Genomic DNA, 16,167 nt, shown 5'->3' on the forward strand with positions numbered 1-16,167 from the left:
CAATATGAATTGTATATGTTTCATTGTAATCACGGCTGATCTGAAGATCATAGTTCGCTGACCAATAAGCGTAAAACAACCACACAACATATGAATTAACGCACGATTAAGTTTAAATCAAAACTTTTCCTACCAGTGTTGTTTATGTCTATGCGAAGTTCTATAACGAAAATGGCTGTACAAGGCCATTAATACTGAATACAACACTTTGAATATTTGATCATGCAAAAGTTGATACTTTTTATGCAATTTTAGCCCTTTATGATATTGAGGCTAAGAATGAACTATAAGAGAGAACAAATTAAGAAAATTCAACAAATTTATAGAACTTGACATTTATGATATTAGTTAAATTATCCGTTAAATTACACGAGTAAAAAATACACTTATGTTATACATGTTTTATGAACTACTTTATTCAATTAATTGAGGATCCTTAAGGCGTAATGGTTGAATACATGATGATGTGTCATTGTGCCTTACTAATTAATGATCCAGTGTTAGTAAATCCCCTCTAATCCAAAATTTTTGTCAAAATTCACTGTCATAATCCAACATCATAATCACTATAAGATTCCCAAAAGAGAGTATAATACGCAACTGTGAAGTACCACGTAACTTACCATATAGATTACAGGCATATACTGTGGATAAGAATTCAACAAAATAAGCAACCCAATTGGTTAATTTAATTTGCAAAAACTTAATCCAAAACAAAAGCAGAGAGGATAACCAAGGATTTATTAATTTAAATCCACCACCACCATCATCATAACCCCAAATCCTAAAACTCCCTCTTTCTCAATCATTCTCTTCTCTTTTTTAGTTTTTATTCTCTCCCTCTTGTCCAATCATCACCACTCTCTCTCTCTCTCTCTAAAAAGCTCCAAATTGGTTTATAGAGAGAGAAAGTGTCAGGAGTTGCATGAAGCCCTGCTTCTTCTTCTGTCAGAGTTGAGTCTGCGATCGTCTTAACACTGTGACACAAGCTCTGAGGTAATTCCCACAGAGTTGTATCAATTTTTTGTCTTCTGCAACTTTGATCAAATGGGTTTTCAGAGTTGAGTTGTGGGAGTTGAGTTTGAGTGTTTGATTTGGTTGATTGCGTGAAAAGGTTTGAGCTTTTTTAAGTTTGATCAAATGGGTTGTTTGTGGTGATTATGTTGCTGCTTGTTTTGTTTGCTATTTGTTCATATTGAGTATTTGATTTTCTTGAGGTTGTGTAAATATGGAAAATAGGATTAAAAGTTTTCAGCTTTTTTATGTGGGGAGAGTTCATATGCATGATTCCTGGACAAAGAACTAACAGCTCTAATCACTAATATGCGTCTATGAGAATTTTTCTTCTTTGCTTTTGAGTCTGTTCATTAATCATGGTTCTTTTGGTTGACCATATTGGTGTTCATGCTGGTTGTGTTGCTCATGGCTGTAAATTGATGCAAATTTATTGAGAATAGACAGCTACCTTCCTAACAATTTTCTGGAAATTGCATATGCATTGCATTTTAATGTTGGGATCGCTTAGGTCTCAGTAATGTTCTTTTTTTTTTGTTCCTTTCAGTCATAAGATCTAAGAATTCGGTTTCTTTTCTACAAAACCCTTGAACCTTCAATCGGGGTGCTTACTTCTACTTGTGTCTTTTCTGGTGACAAGTTTGCACCTGTTCTGTATATAGCTTGAAATAGAGGTTTGATTATGTTTGATTCCTTGCAACTTTGTGTAGCCACTGTGTAGCTTAAATAAAGGTTTGACATTTATGCTTCATGCCAACATGCTATAACTCAGCTGGATTTGGTTTGAAGCAGATAATGAGCTTTTTGTTTATGCAGCATGCCTTCTCATTCTGAATGTAGCATCTGTCTACTCTTGCCTTTCTAGTGATGGCACAAGCCCACACAGTGTATATCTATATAATTTATGTATATAAACCTCTGATATTCTAGTACTCTGTTGTCATTTTTCCTGTTCCTCTTCTATTTATGTTGCCATAACTAGAAGTAACCCTCATGTGGCGTTCATTGCAGGCAGAGACCAGATGCGATGAGTCAGCCTTGGAACCTCTCATCTTTTGGTAATTCTCAATATTCTGTATCATATTTGCAACAGACTTTATCCCTGTTTGTTTTCTGGTTGACATGTCTATAAACTTGGTTTTGTAGATTCTACTAAATCTCACATGGTGGGTGGAGGAGCATGGGGGATTTTATCTGGGTCCGATCCCCACCACGCCTCCAGCGATGCAACTCTTTTCTCAAGCTCATTACCCGTACTTCCACATCCAAAGTGTATGTCTGAGCCATTTTGTTAAGACTTTCTTCGTCAAGTTTAGTATAAATGCTAAGTTATATGTATTATCGCAGTGAACTTGAATGATGTGGAATATGGCCGCCAATCTATTGATGATCTTTCACCTGGCTTAAAGAAATACCATCAAAATATGGAGGGTAATGATCCAATCGATGATATTGAAACTCCTGCAGTTGATAGCTTGCTTCCTGGGGACGAGGAGGAGCTTTTAGCTGGCATAGCAGATGATCTTGACCTCAGTGGGTTGCCTGGGTCCCTGGAAGACTTGGAGGAGTATGATCTCTTTGGTAGTGGAGGTGGCATGGAATTGGAAACTGATCCACAGGATAGTCTGAGAATTGGCATTTCAAGAGTTAGTTTATCTGATGGTTCTATGGGGAATGGGATGCTTAATGCTTCCCATACAAATGGCACAGGAACTATTGCTGGAGAACATCCATATGGCGAGCATCCCTCTAGAACACTATTTGTGCGAAATATCAACAGTAATGTTGACGATTCAGAACTAAGAGCGCTTTTTGAGGTAATTCAAATAAGGACGCTTTATTGCAGTTATACTCTTATAGTTTGTTTATTTGATCTGAGATGGCTTTGGTTCCCATAAGTACTTTGCAACTCTGCTGATATGTTGCATATCCTTTCTGAATATATTGACAATATAGTAAAATTATTACTATATTTGTATATCATAGAGCACCTGTATGGGAATTAAAGAGGTCTTTTTTTTTGTTGTTGAGAAAGCGGAATTTAAAGAGGGCTGTACAACCAGTCAAACAAAATTGTTTCACACATGTATACAAAGTTGTTGCTTGGAAGTTTCTACAAATAACTGAGAAGTTTATCCCATTAATTATTATGCCTTGCTATAGGTATGAACCTAAGGTCTTAGAGTCTAGTTGAGAAATGTTACACTGACTGAGCATATAATTGATTTTTATTTTCTTTAATAGATTTGATGTGACGTTACTGACTTGTATTTTAATTTAATCGTAGCAATATGGCGATATTCGAACACTGTACACTGCTTGTAAACATAGAGGCTTTGTGATGATATCTTATTATGATATTCGTGCTGCTCGAACTGCTATGCGTATGTTACAAAACAAGCCGCTGCGACGGAGGAAACTTGACATCCATTTTTCAATACCGAAGGTAAACGGCTTTCTGGTTTTTACAAGAAATTTCTTGACACACTGTAATGACTTTCTAAACTTTTCATTTTCTTTGTCTGCACCAGGATAACCCATCAGAAAAGGACGTCAATCAAGGGACCTTGGTAGTTTTTAATTTGGATCCATCAGTTTCAAATGAAGACCTCCTTCAAATATTTGGGGCTTATGGTGAAGTCAAAGAGGTGATATATTTACCTTCTTCAACCCCCACCCATAAGAAAAAAATATAAAATTCGTCTTCTTTCCCTTTTTTGTTATTACAAATCTGAAGGTGATAAGCACCATTTCTGTTTTTTCTTTGACAAAGCAGATAAGGGAAACACCACATAAGAGACACCACAAATTTATTGAGTACTATGATGTCAGGGCTGCAGAAGCAGCACTTAAGTCCTTAAATCGGAGTGACATAGCTGGTAAACGCATAAAGTTGGAACCCAGTCGCCCTGGAGGAGCTCGTCGAAAGTGCGTATGTGTACTTGATAATATGATGCATAGAGCTATATATTTTTTAATAAAATAACTTTATGATACGAATTTTCTTTAATGGGTACTGAAGCTTGTTTGATTGACAATTTCTGTTTTTTTGTAAGAATTTATGTTCCTCTTATTCATGTTTCAAACATGTCTTTCTGAGAACTATTTCCAGTCATATATTTCACATAACTGTTTTTGGCGCATTAATCGTATGGTTGCGAACACCATCTTAAATGAAGGTTGTTTAATCTAGAGTTCTTTTTGTTTATCTTGTAGTTTGTTATTTCTTGGTTATCCCATTTTGAGCTCTGGACTGCCCAAACCCCCTTTTTTGCTCTATTTAATTAATTAATTATTTATTTTATCCATGTTTTATTTCTAAAATCTTGTTCGATTTCTTGGGGGCTAATCTGTTGAATTGTACTCTATCCCTTTTAGCTTGATGTTGCAACTGAATCAAGACCCTGAACAAGATGAATCTCGGAATTATCTACATCCAGTGGGTTCACCTGTAACCAACTCTCCTCCAGGTAAAATTTCAGACAATTTGGACATGTATGCCTGAATCAAGAAATGATTTGCATAGTGTTTTGATATTACATGTTTCTTACAAAATGAGGTCAATGCAACCTTCCTAACAGGTAGCTGGCTGCAGTTCAACAGCCCCACTGAACATAGTCCTATGTACAACATTTCTAAATCCCCTGGTTTCAGGACCATGAGTTCATCAAACAGCAACTATTTGCCTGGACTAGCATCAATTTTGCATCCCCAAGTATCAAACACTCTGAAAGTGGCACCTATTGGTAGCCAAGGAAGGGGTGACATTTCAAATCATATCTTTACAAACACAAACTCACCACAGGGATCTGCATTTCAACAGTCACATTCATTGCCAGAACCAAACTTAAGCCTTTTCCATGGAACATTGCACTCCTCCGGACCTTCAACTTCTAGTGGATCATCAGCTGTGGAAACATTATCAGGTCCACAATTTCTTTGGGGAAGTCCAACTCTTGAAAAAACCAATTCTTCTGTTTGGCCTAAAAAAGCTGTGGGACATCAACTTGCATCGAATGGGAAGGGTCATACTCATCCATTCCCAGGTTCTCATAACTCTTTCCTCAGCTCATCCCCTCACCATCATCATGTTGGATCTGCTCCATCTGGCATTCCATTTGATAGGCACTTCAGTTATGTCCCAGAGTCCCCGGAAACATCATTTTTGAGTCCTGCTGCATATGGAGGCATAGGTTTAGGCCCCAGTGGTGGAAATTTGAGATTTAATAGGGGCACTCATACTGCTACAAATGTTGGGTTTTCCATACCTGGAAGTGTGCCTGAAAGTAGTTCCTCCAGTTTCAAAATGATGTCCTCACCGAAGCTTAGTCCCATGTTTTTAGGTAATGGGCCATACATGGGACCGACTCCTACAAGCATCGATGGTTTGACTGACCGTGGGAGAAGCAGACGAGCTGAGAATAATGGGAACCAGATTGATAGCAAAAGACAGTTTCAACTTGATTTGGATAAGATTATCAGCGGGGTAGATACCCGAACAACATTAATGATAAAAAATATCCCAAATAAGTAAGACTCCATCATCCTGTCATATGTTTCTAAAACAAAATCATCTTCTCATATATTTTAATTTCTAATGGCTGGTTGTTATGATTTTCATACTTTGTTGTTCTGTAGGTACACCTCAAAAATGCTGCTTGCTGCAATAGATGAAAATCACAAGGGTACTTATGATTTTCTCTATCTTCCAATTGATTTTAAGGTAATATTTGGTTTCTTCAACAGTAGGCTATACATTTTTCTCCAAATAATGTTATCTAAACTTCAGTCTCCCTTATGCCACCTTAATTTATTCATGTTATACAGAATAAGTGCAACGTGGGCTATGCATTTATAAATATGCTGTCTCCTTCACACATCATCCCATTTTATCAGGTACTTTGTCTTTTTTGTCTTGAGGGGTGGGTCTTAACACCCTTGTGAATATTACTTTTGGCTTAGCCACTGACATGTACCAGTGTGTTGCGCACAAGAAACAGAGTGCTTATCAAACACCAATCTCATTATAATGCAGGCATTCAATGGAAAGAAATGGGAGAAGTTTAATAGTGAGAAAGTTGCTTCTTTGGCTTATGGGCGAATCCAGGGGAAGGCAGCGCTTGTAACCCACTTTCAAAATTCAAGCCTAATGAATGAAGACAAGCGTTGTCGCCCGATTCTCTTTATCTCAGAGAGTTCAGAGGCTGGTGATCAGGTAGCACAATAAAGCATTAGCATTTCAAAACTTCTAACATTCATGACGTTTACAAGTTTATTTATTGTGTTTTTATTTTATTTTGGGGCAATAGTTTCATGAAACTAGTTTAATGTGGAACCACTGTACTTATTTTTACATCACCACATACACACTTGCTTGATCCCATGCGTATTTTTTGTTTATCTTTTCATTTTATGTAGATCATTCTGGAACATCTTCCCTCCTGTAATTTGAACATTCAGCTTTCTCAGCCAAAGGAGTCAGACGCTGGTTCATCAGGAAGCCCGGAGTGTGGCATGTCTGATGAGAATAAAAGCTGACCGTAGTTCAAGACGAATGCCCTCAGCCCATGTTTGAAGGTGGCTGTGGCTTCTGTGACTCGTATATCGTGTACAAAGCAGGAGGCAGAGGACAAAGCATGCGGATTTTGTGTACTAGTTCCTTTTGCTCGTAGTTCTATAGAGCTTTAGATGAAACGGCGGCAATTTGCTTCATGTGCAGTTAAAGTTAGAGCATATTGGTGGATCGAATTCTCCCAGCTGCCAGATGCATGTCATAGTTGTGGAGGTCCCTTATTTTTGGTCACGAGGGATTGGATAGTTTTGTCTGCAAATACTTCCATTAGGTATCGGGTATGTGTTTTGTTCGATCGGGTACATAACTGTACAGTGAATGATAAACATATGCTTATGTTTTGGCATTGGGGGTTCTTGAAATGGGAATCCAAGTGTATGATGTGAGCTTTTATCGAATTTGTTGTCCTTTATCCAAGTTAAATTATTCACAGCTGCCTTTATTTTGTGTTTCTTTCATATGTATTCAACATTCCACAGCTTTTATTTGGCAAATAACCTTTATCAAGGGAATTGATCTCATCACTTAAAATTGCATTTATGTGACATAGTGCCGCATAACTCTATGCTCGCGTGATGCCTTCAATATGTACTTACTAGGTACACATTATTCGTTTATTTATTATACATGAAAGTAGGTGTATCTATATGACCGTACTAATTCCACAAACGCCAGTAGTCTCACTTAGAGGAAAATTCAAGTGAGGCGCTCTTATGACTCTTATCTCCTTGTGTCAAAAACATCCTCTGTGTTTCTTTCCTCATTCTAAGTTCAATGTCAATGAGGAAGTAGCACTTATCATGCTCTTTGATATACTGCACCTGACCATTCATTCTACAGAGAAGTTTCCTGGATAGGTTTAGCCCTAACCCTTCTTGATTAGTCCATCGATTTCCATCATCAAACATATCTTGGATAAGTGCAGTGGGAAGCCCTTGACCAGGATGAGTCATTCTACAAGCATATAAAAAAAAACTTAGATGTCAAGATATGTTCGAATCTTTACACTTGGAGCTTTGAAAGTTAGTACAAAATCAAGGCATAGTCAAAACCATGTTTGAGGTACCTGAACTGTAAACGGATATAGCTATAGCCGTTCTTTATTAGCTTTAGGCCTGGTGAAATTTTGAGATCGACCCAACCATTTGGAGAAGGTGCATGATTCACCACATTTAGCAAGAAATCTGACAAAACCAACTGAAGCCTGATTTGGTCGCCATGCAGATATAGGGATTTAATTCCATCTGGAAGTTCATGAAAAAGCTGCAGCTTTCTTTGCTGAAGTGAGATCATTGATTGACTCACAATGGCATTCAAAAGACTTCCCAAGAGAAATTCTTCCATGTTCAGCTCCACACTACTGTTACAACAAAGATTACAGATTACTGATCAAGTTAATTCCGACATAGATTCATATGTACACTAAAAGCCCAATGTCATTTGTGCGTTGTGTACTATTTTAAGGTGTAAATATTTCAAACTATTTAGCAAAAAGTAAAATTATGATGATAAAATGAGATTGCTGACTTACAAAAAAAACATCTTAATGAAAATAAAGAAAGTATGAAAGATCTATTCATATCATGGATCGATCGGGAAGAAGACTCACCCTTCCTCTATGCTCCTTGTATCCATAGTCTCAAGGATGGCACTGATTTGTCTTTCACATGCATCACTAGTGTCAAGAAACTGCTTCTGATAACTTGAAATATCTGTACTTTCAAGAAGTGTGCGAGTAAACTTGATACCGTTCAAAGGATTCTTCAACTCTTGGCGCATGTAAATTAGTTCATTTAGTTTTGAATTGCTATTATTATACTCTTGTCTGCGTACTTCCATGATGTCAGGCACAAACATTTGCAAGAAGCAGAAGCAACCAATTATGTTTTCATTGGAATCAGTCCTCTTGCTTGCTGTTAAGAGAACTTCAACATACTTCCCTTCTTTATCAAAAAACCCAAATGGAAACTTCTCAATATCTTGCCCATTAATTGCTTGATATAGCCCAATCATAAACTTAGTCATTGAATCTTGATCTTTCAATTGACAGTATTCTCCAAATACTTCCCCAGGGAGCATCTTACCAATCACCTCATCTCTTGTCACACCAGTTAGCTTCTCCATTGCTGCATTCCATTCAGAGCAGCAAACATTCTCATCAGATGCAAATATTGGTGGAATTAACGGGTTAAGACTTTGTATGATAGCCTTATAATCCCCTTGCAAGCGGATGAATTTATCCGTAAAAAGTTTTTCACAAGTAATGTCTTGACCCACAAAGCATACACCAACAACATTGTTTGCATGATTCCTGCTTGTGCAACTGTTGGCCACAATATATACGTAAGAATTCTGTTGAGAAAGTCCAAACTTTCTCAATTTCAACTCGATATTCTTGTCCTCGTCACCTGGATATTTTAAATATCAACGAGGGTAATTTGATTATAGAAAGAAAGTGAGTAACTAAAGAGACGAAAGTCAAGAAACAAATGACATACAGGTTGCATGGAAAGCGTCAAAATACATTTATATATGTAAGAATGGATTTACCTGCTAATGCTCTCGATAAGATACTTTCAACAGCTTTACGCGAGTCCTCATGAACAATATCATTAACAAGGGACTTACTCATAGCTTCACTATCTTCTAAACCTGTCAACTCAGCCATCTTTGCATTCCAGCCATTGATGAGACCTTCTGAATCAACCCCGAAAATCGGAACTTGAGCTGTCTCGATTAATTTAACCATTTCACAAGCCACAGAACTGATCTCATCTATCCCTTGCAACTGCATCTTACTATCACTAGGACGAGCCTTATTTATTGTCTTCGAACCAGTTTCCTCCATATCCTGGAATGAGTCTCTCATTATAAGCTGTAAAGAGTGGATTGCATTAATCTCGGATACCTCCCAAGGCAAGCTTCTACTTTTAGCTACTTCAAGAAAAGCCTTAAATGATGATCTTGGGTCCATTCTTCCACCATCATCCTTTTCATCTGGATCATGCTTAGCTCCTCCCCACATGACTTCCTTGGCAGTGTGAGATCTAAACCAAAACATAAAATCCTTTGAACTGATTCTTGCAGTAGCCAGACCACAGACCGCACTCCCTAGTGACGCTGCACCAGGGTACCCTGCTTCGGCTAAACTGTCAGTACTCAGACCAGTAAAATCCCCATGATTCCTTAGCAACCACTCCACTATATCTTTAACTTGTGATTCAGTTGGTGTGACACCCATCAACCAGCATCTTCCATTATAGTACAACGCAGCCCCATCACATTTCACAAGATCCATTATACTAGGAGATTGAGTTACAATACCAGACAAGGCATCTCGGAGGAGCATGTCACAAAGTAAAGTCTGTGTTTTGAGAATCTTCTTTTCAGCCAACTGTCCTGCCAACTGAAGCTCCATATTGAGTTGCAGCCCAAATGCCTGCATAAGAAACTCACAGGCATAGCGAAGAGGGAAAGGAACATAACGGGGTGAAGTATGATGGCACACCACTAACCCCCAAAGCTTTGTTGCTTCATTACTATTGACAATAACCGCCAAGACCAGTGATGCAATTGAACCCATGTTGGACATGTACTGCATGTGGCAGGCATGTGGTGACCGGAGGGTTGAATTCACTAACAATAAAGGCTGCTTCAGCTCTTCACTGTGAATGAGACTAACAGGCTTTGCATTGCAATCACAAATGATCCTTACCCGATTCTGCTTGAACAAGAACCGAGCCGCTTGAGGGATATCTGTGGCAGGATAATGCAACCCCAAATAGGGCCCCAAATCTGCCCTTCTGATCTCAGACACAACTTCCCCATGATCATCTTCATGAAACTTGTACACCATAACTCTGTCATAACCGGTAAGCTTCTGAACATTCTCCGCAACAGTATCACACAGAGCCCCAATATCTCCTGCAGGAAGAGATTGGAGCTTCGAAATTGCCCGAACAGCAAGCTTTTGGGACTGCACAGCCCCTGCAAGGGACAATGCAGGATCACTAGATTTAGCAGGCTCCAAATCAATCACGATCCCAACATCAATCCTATGCAATATAGCATAAAATGGCTTAAGCTTAGTCCTAGAATACACCCAAATCGGATTCAACAATGATAATTCCCTTGACAAAGACACTTTCGCCAGTGAAGCCCCAGATGAGGGTGTAAACAGAATCTTAGCATCAATTCCGATCAGACCTTTCTCTCCTTTAAACTCAGAACTACCATGTAAACCCAAAAGCTCAAAGCAATTCTCACTATAACAAATGATCTTAAACGTAGGTTCATCAATTGCAAGCATGCATCCGAAAGACTGAACAAGTGAGCCTCTTTGAATTTTCGAGAAATAAGCCGTTATCTGCTCTTCAGGAACAGACTTGGGTGGATTAACCGATGATCTTGTATAGTCAAAAGACTTACCCAAAGCAGTGGACCGTTCGAACTCGTTCAAGAGACCCGCGTCTGCATTGCAGCGGGCAATTGTTTTGTTTTTGTTGGCGGCGATGGCGGTGGTCTTGATGTTGGGATTCTTGTTGGCCCTCATGCTGCTGCTGGCAGCTGAGGATGAGAATGTAGCGGAGGCAGTGGCTTTCTCAGGTTCCATTGAGAAGAAGAAGAAGAGGATGAAGTGGGGTTGGAGGAGATGATGATGGCTTTTGTTGTTGGAAAGGCTTGGAGAGTTTGGACATTTATAGTTGTTATCATCACTGTGGTGCTTGCTGCTTGCTGCTGCTTCATATAGCAACTTAAACACGTCTGCGTCATCATCGTTTCCTCAGCTTTGGGGCTCTGATTAGTATTGATTCCTATATAATCAAGGGTTTGTCGCATCAGTCCCCCCCCCCCCTTCCTCTGTTCTGGACTCTCTCTCTGGCGGATTTTCCTCAGCCATGGAAATATTTCGAAACTCGCGTCACCACACGAAATGAACGCAAGGGAGAAGCTTAAGATCAAGATGGAGCTTTAGAAAAAGAAGAGGGAGAGGCAACAAAAAAAGACGGATGCCAGACGACATGCAAAAGCCCCAAGGTCCTGTGTTGGGTAGTTAAGTTAGGTAATGTTTCAGCTTCAGCAGCCAATTCGAGAAAATGATAAGACATGAATATCTTATTTTTGGGATAACTTCCAAGAAAATTTAAAGATTAAAAACCTAATTTGGGGATAGGAAAATATAAAAATTAAAAGACTAATTTGAAGATAGCTTTGAAGAAAATTTAAAAATTAATGAGCGGATTTGGACAAGGATACTTTTTTTTAATGAGGGTTAGATCGATATTAAGAGACTCAAATAATGTTTTGAGAGACTAGAGTCCCTCAAAAGTGAAAGAGCAATGTTAATATTGGGATAACAATCAGACCAAAAAACAAATGTTAATATTAGGTAAATTTTTCCTATGTTACTTGATGTATGACTACTTGGACAATTTAGTATCTGATGTGTAAAAAAACAATTTAATACATGAAGTTCTCAAATCTATGTCATCAATTTTGACCATTTTTCAGGGTCATTTTTGTCATCCTAACTCTACTTTACTTCATTTTTTCATCTTAGCTCCAAATTACCTTTAAATTATCACCAAAAGTTTGATAACTCATCCACTTAGCATCTGTGATGATTTGTGTATTAAGTTTTAGTTATGTAACTATCAATCTAAATTACTTTTAGTTATAAGTAATTAAAAGATTTTTTTTCTGAATACAAAAAATTAAAATTGCATAAAAATAATCTATTTCCTTTGCGGACAATAATTAGGATGCAATAAGCATATTAAGAAATTTTTTATATTTGATATATGCGAAGTGGATGCTAAGTGGAGTAGATATATCAATTTAATGGTCTCTAAAAAGAGGCAATTATAGGAAAAATGAAAAAAAATGTGAATTTAATGAGTTTAGGGTTAGAATGACAAATATAACCCCGAAAATATGATCATAATTGACAGAGGTACTAAAATGGTTTACAAATGAGAATTTTAGGTACTAAATTGTCTGTTTTCATATATCAAATATTAAATTATCCAAGTAGTCATATATCATGTTATGAGGAATTAACCCTTAATATTGCACCAAACTAGTCTCATCTCATTTTGACACATCGTTTCATGATCACAATTTCATGAAAATGAGAAATTTAATTTTGAAGAAATGAGACTGCAAATCAACACACATTATATTGAATTTCAAAAATGACATCTAATTAATCTTTATATGCATCTAGTCTTGTGCAATGTGCACAACGATCTCTCTTCATAGACATACAACTTTACTTTTCAGAACTCTAAAAAAAAGAAGAAGAAAATCATTTTAAAAAGAAAAAAAACGCAAAACTACTTGGTTATTATTTGAAAAATTTCACGGGCCAGTAGCCGTTTGGCTATTATCTAAAATTTCATGATTCAAGTAGCCGGTCAGTTCTTTTATGACATTACGCCACTGCATGACGATCCTTCTTTGACATGAAACACCAAAAAAAGCAATTATATTATTTCAAAACGAGAAAGAGCGTGAATCAACATGACTGCTATTCAAGAAATCAGGAGCCAATAGCCGATATGATTTCTTACTCGATGATTGCTTGCTCACTATACGACGCTTTGTCTTTAAGAGGGTTACGCCTTGTATCTGAAAAAGAATTTAGGAGCCAATAGCCAATTTGATTTCTTGATGACTCCTTACTCACTGTATGACGATTTGTCTTTTAGAGGGTTAATTACGCATTGAATCTGAAAAAGAATCTATCTCATCAAGAAATAGTGCACAAATCCATGCTTACGATTCTAAATTTCGGGACCTATAGTTATTTCATGTTTGCTGCATGAATAACTACTGTTAGTTTAAGAGAACTACTCGCCTCGAGTTTTCAAAGTTTCATAGCAAGTGTTATTCAAAATTAAAGATAAAAACTTTAAAGAATTTTAGTTTCTTCAAGGGTGAGTCTATTGCCATCTTATCAGCTCATTTGTTCATCCTACAAAGATTTCAATTAATAAAATGCTATATTACTCAAATGCAAAATGATAATTAAGTACACCAATTTACTACATTACATAATCAATTAATTATATGTATACAAAATATATTTAATTTGTCATTAAATATTGATCTCTTCCACCCGAATCTGAAAAATATATCTCTCTTTATTGAAAAAAAAAATATATTTTTTGTTCGATAATCATACATAAGTCATTATCCAAATCAACTTTGTCCTTACAGTAGAGGTCTGCTAGGGTTAGGGGTGGAGGCCTTCTTTGGCTCCACCGCTCCGGCAACCTCCCTTCCTCTCCGAGGGGAATATCGAGGATGCCTATCTCTAGTTCGGAGCTAGTGGGTGGCGTCGTCACAAGGTTGGGGGGTTTCCTCACCAGATTTACGAAGAGAATCTGGCCCAATGTTCGACATTTCGAATTGTAGGATGAAGTGACTGCTGAGCAAGGTAAGGCTGTCACACGCTGGGTGGTGGTGCAAATACCCTATATTGGGAGCAGATCATAGCAGCAGTCTTGGTCCTAAATTTGCGGTCTCAGACGTTGTCGCTGCATCGCCATAGGAGTTCATTGGCGGCTGGGCTGGTTTCAACTGGTGCGACGACCTTCTCTTGATCATGTGAGGTTGGTGATGGTGGGTTATCGGTCATTGGATGGTGGATGGCGAATTAGCACCGATATCGACCGAAGGTGGAGGACGGTTTGGCGGTTGTACCGGTCGACGACCCTTGGGTGCTGTTTCGGGGAGGGTGGCCTAAGTTTCCTCTGGGCCATCTCCTCTTGGGGGAGTTAGGGCTCTATGGGCCTGATTGGTGCTTAGGCTTTGAGGCCCAGTCACTGTTGGGTCGGGATCTGGTATCTTGGAGGATGACATGTGCATATTGGTATCCTTGCCTATTAGATAGGCTCCTCTTGAGGGTGACTCCTTAAGATGCTTCCAAGGCACTCTTGCTGAAGTTGGAATAAGTGAGTTCCGTCTCACAGTTCTTTGGCTCTCTCTTGGATTTCAAGTTTGAGGTTTATACCATTGAGATTGCTAGACTTTGTTTGGTTTATTTCGCATGGTTCTATTAGTTTAATGAAGCCCTAACACGGGTGGATCATGTTTATGTTTTACTCATATATTTCTTATCAATGACAAATCATCGCTCATTTAAGAAAAATATTCAAATTATAAATCATTATTATTAACTTAATAAAATCTTTATAAGACCTTGTGAACATCAGATTAAAAATAATTTAACACCAAAATCAATCTTCTTTTCATTGCTCAAAGTTGGTAATCTACGACTTTTTTACAACTCAAAATTGTCAACCTATGAATTTTTTGACATTTATATTATATAAACACTTAAACTTATTTTTTTTTAAATAAAAAGAAATATTTGAAGAAGAAATATATGAATTAGATTAATAGAATCATAATTGGAAAACTTCATTTTTCTTTTTATATTGATGTAAATTAATTGAAAGATTTTCTTTAAAAACTTTATTTTAAATTTGATATGTCATATAAGAATACGCTTGAAAAAAATAGGTGAAATAAATAACTTTAATATTAAATTTAAAATATGAAGTGAAATGAATAGAAAATGTAAATAAAGTATGATCGTAAGATGGGGCACTGACCCTACCTTTCTTCAATCATGTCATTGTTTACAAATTAATCTAACCCCTTAATTTTCCTCAAAGTTCACAAGTCAAATTGAAGTTTTCTCTTTCTTATTTTAAATCGGCCTTCAATGATCTAAATTTGGGGAACAAACAAGCCATTCAATCACATGAGTGTGATGACATGATTCTGAATCAGTTAATCGCAAAACCTGGATGCATTGAGTTGATAAATCTCGTGTTCTTCCTATATATCTATCTTTTGATGATGTTTGGTTGGATATGATGGTTGAACTTTCTTTGTAGGAATATTAAAGGAACCCGTTTGTAGTCTTTGTATTATATGATCTGCATTTATGCTTTCTTCTGTGATCTGTTTTGGTCCACGTATAAGATTGCCATAATTCCATTTTGTTTTAATTTCATTTGTTGTATAGTTTAACCATGACCTAGGACCTAGCTGGATGGTTTGAGCATCACATCTTCTCGTACCATGGCTATCATCATCACCAATAATCTAGTTGCTGCTGATGTGAGTCTTCACGTCTCTGTAGTTGTACCCCTTTTTTTTCCTCTCATGTTCGATTTCCTGTCTTAACTTTCGTTTCGACTTCACTCACAAAGTGCTTATTAGGAAAGCATCTGATCGAGAGCCTGGACTGTTTTTCAATACCGGGTTTCAATCACCGATATCTGGTCCCTGACCGAACATGATTGATCAAGTCGGATGGCTCTTCGTATATGTGAACCGTTATGATTGCATTTGGTTAGCAAGCACTTGATTGGTCTAGCTTAATTTACAAACTACAGCTTTTTGGATAAGCAATTTCGTCCACTATACCTCGAACCCCCATAACCATCAAGCTGCCACAATGTGAGGTGAGACATTTCACTTGAGATGATCTAGACGTACAATTGATCAATATAAAGCTGGTTTCTGGATTAACTTCTAGGGAACAAGTATGTATCTAGGAAAAC

General features: G+C 37.5%; 3 protein-coding genes across 5 annotated transcripts in view; 2 read left to right on the top strand and 1 right to left on the bottom strand.

Annotated features, from left to right (window-relative positions):
* LOC126788605 (cold-regulated 413 inner membrane protein 1, chloroplastic-like) overlaps positions 1-16,167 on the top strand; it is a 131,635-nt gene that overhangs the window by 84,535 nt on the left and 30,933 nt on the right. The window contains exon 1 of one of the 3 annotated variants that reach the window (XM_050514615.1): positions 858-867. The exons of the other annotated variants lie outside the window; for them this stretch is intronic. The gene's annotated coding sequence lies outside the window, so the exon portion shown is untranslated. Of the gene's footprint in view, positions 1-857; positions 868-16,167 lie in introns of those variants that run through there. 3 annotated transcript variants of the gene reach the window in all.
* On the top strand, positions 861-6,988 carry LOC126788588 (protein MEI2-like 5). Its single transcript, XM_050514592.1, has 13 exons — positions 861-996; positions 2,026-2,072; positions 2,161-2,286; positions 2,362-2,831; positions 3,302-3,460; positions 3,546-3,662; positions 3,791-3,942; positions 4,393-4,484; positions 4,596-5,544; positions 5,653-5,737; positions 5,842-5,910; positions 6,050-6,229; positions 6,433-6,988. The coding sequence occupies exons 2-13, from the start codon at positions 2,042-2,044 to the stop codon at positions 6,550-6,552; spliced, it is 2,550 nt and encodes an 849-aa protein (XP_050370549.1). The 5' UTR covers positions 861-996; positions 2,026-2,041; the 3' UTR covers positions 6,553-6,988.
* LOC126788586 (phytochrome E) lies at positions 7,262-11,408 on the bottom strand. Its single transcript, XM_050514590.1, has 4 exons — positions 9,137-11,408; positions 8,196-8,994; positions 7,653-7,946; positions 7,262-7,540 (listed from the first exon to the last, which is right to left on the bottom strand). Exons 1-4 carry the CDS (start codon positions 11,196-11,198, stop codon positions 7,267-7,269), a joined length of 3,429 nt encoding a protein of 1,142 aa, XP_050370547.1. The 5' UTR covers positions 11,199-11,408; the 3' UTR covers positions 7,262-7,266.

Source organism: Argentina anserina, chromosome 3 (assembly GCF_933775445.1).
Source record: "Argentina anserina chromosome 3, drPotAnse1.1, whole genome shotgun sequence".
NCBI lineage: Eukaryota > Viridiplantae > Streptophyta > Magnoliopsida > Rosales > Rosaceae > Argentina > Argentina anserina.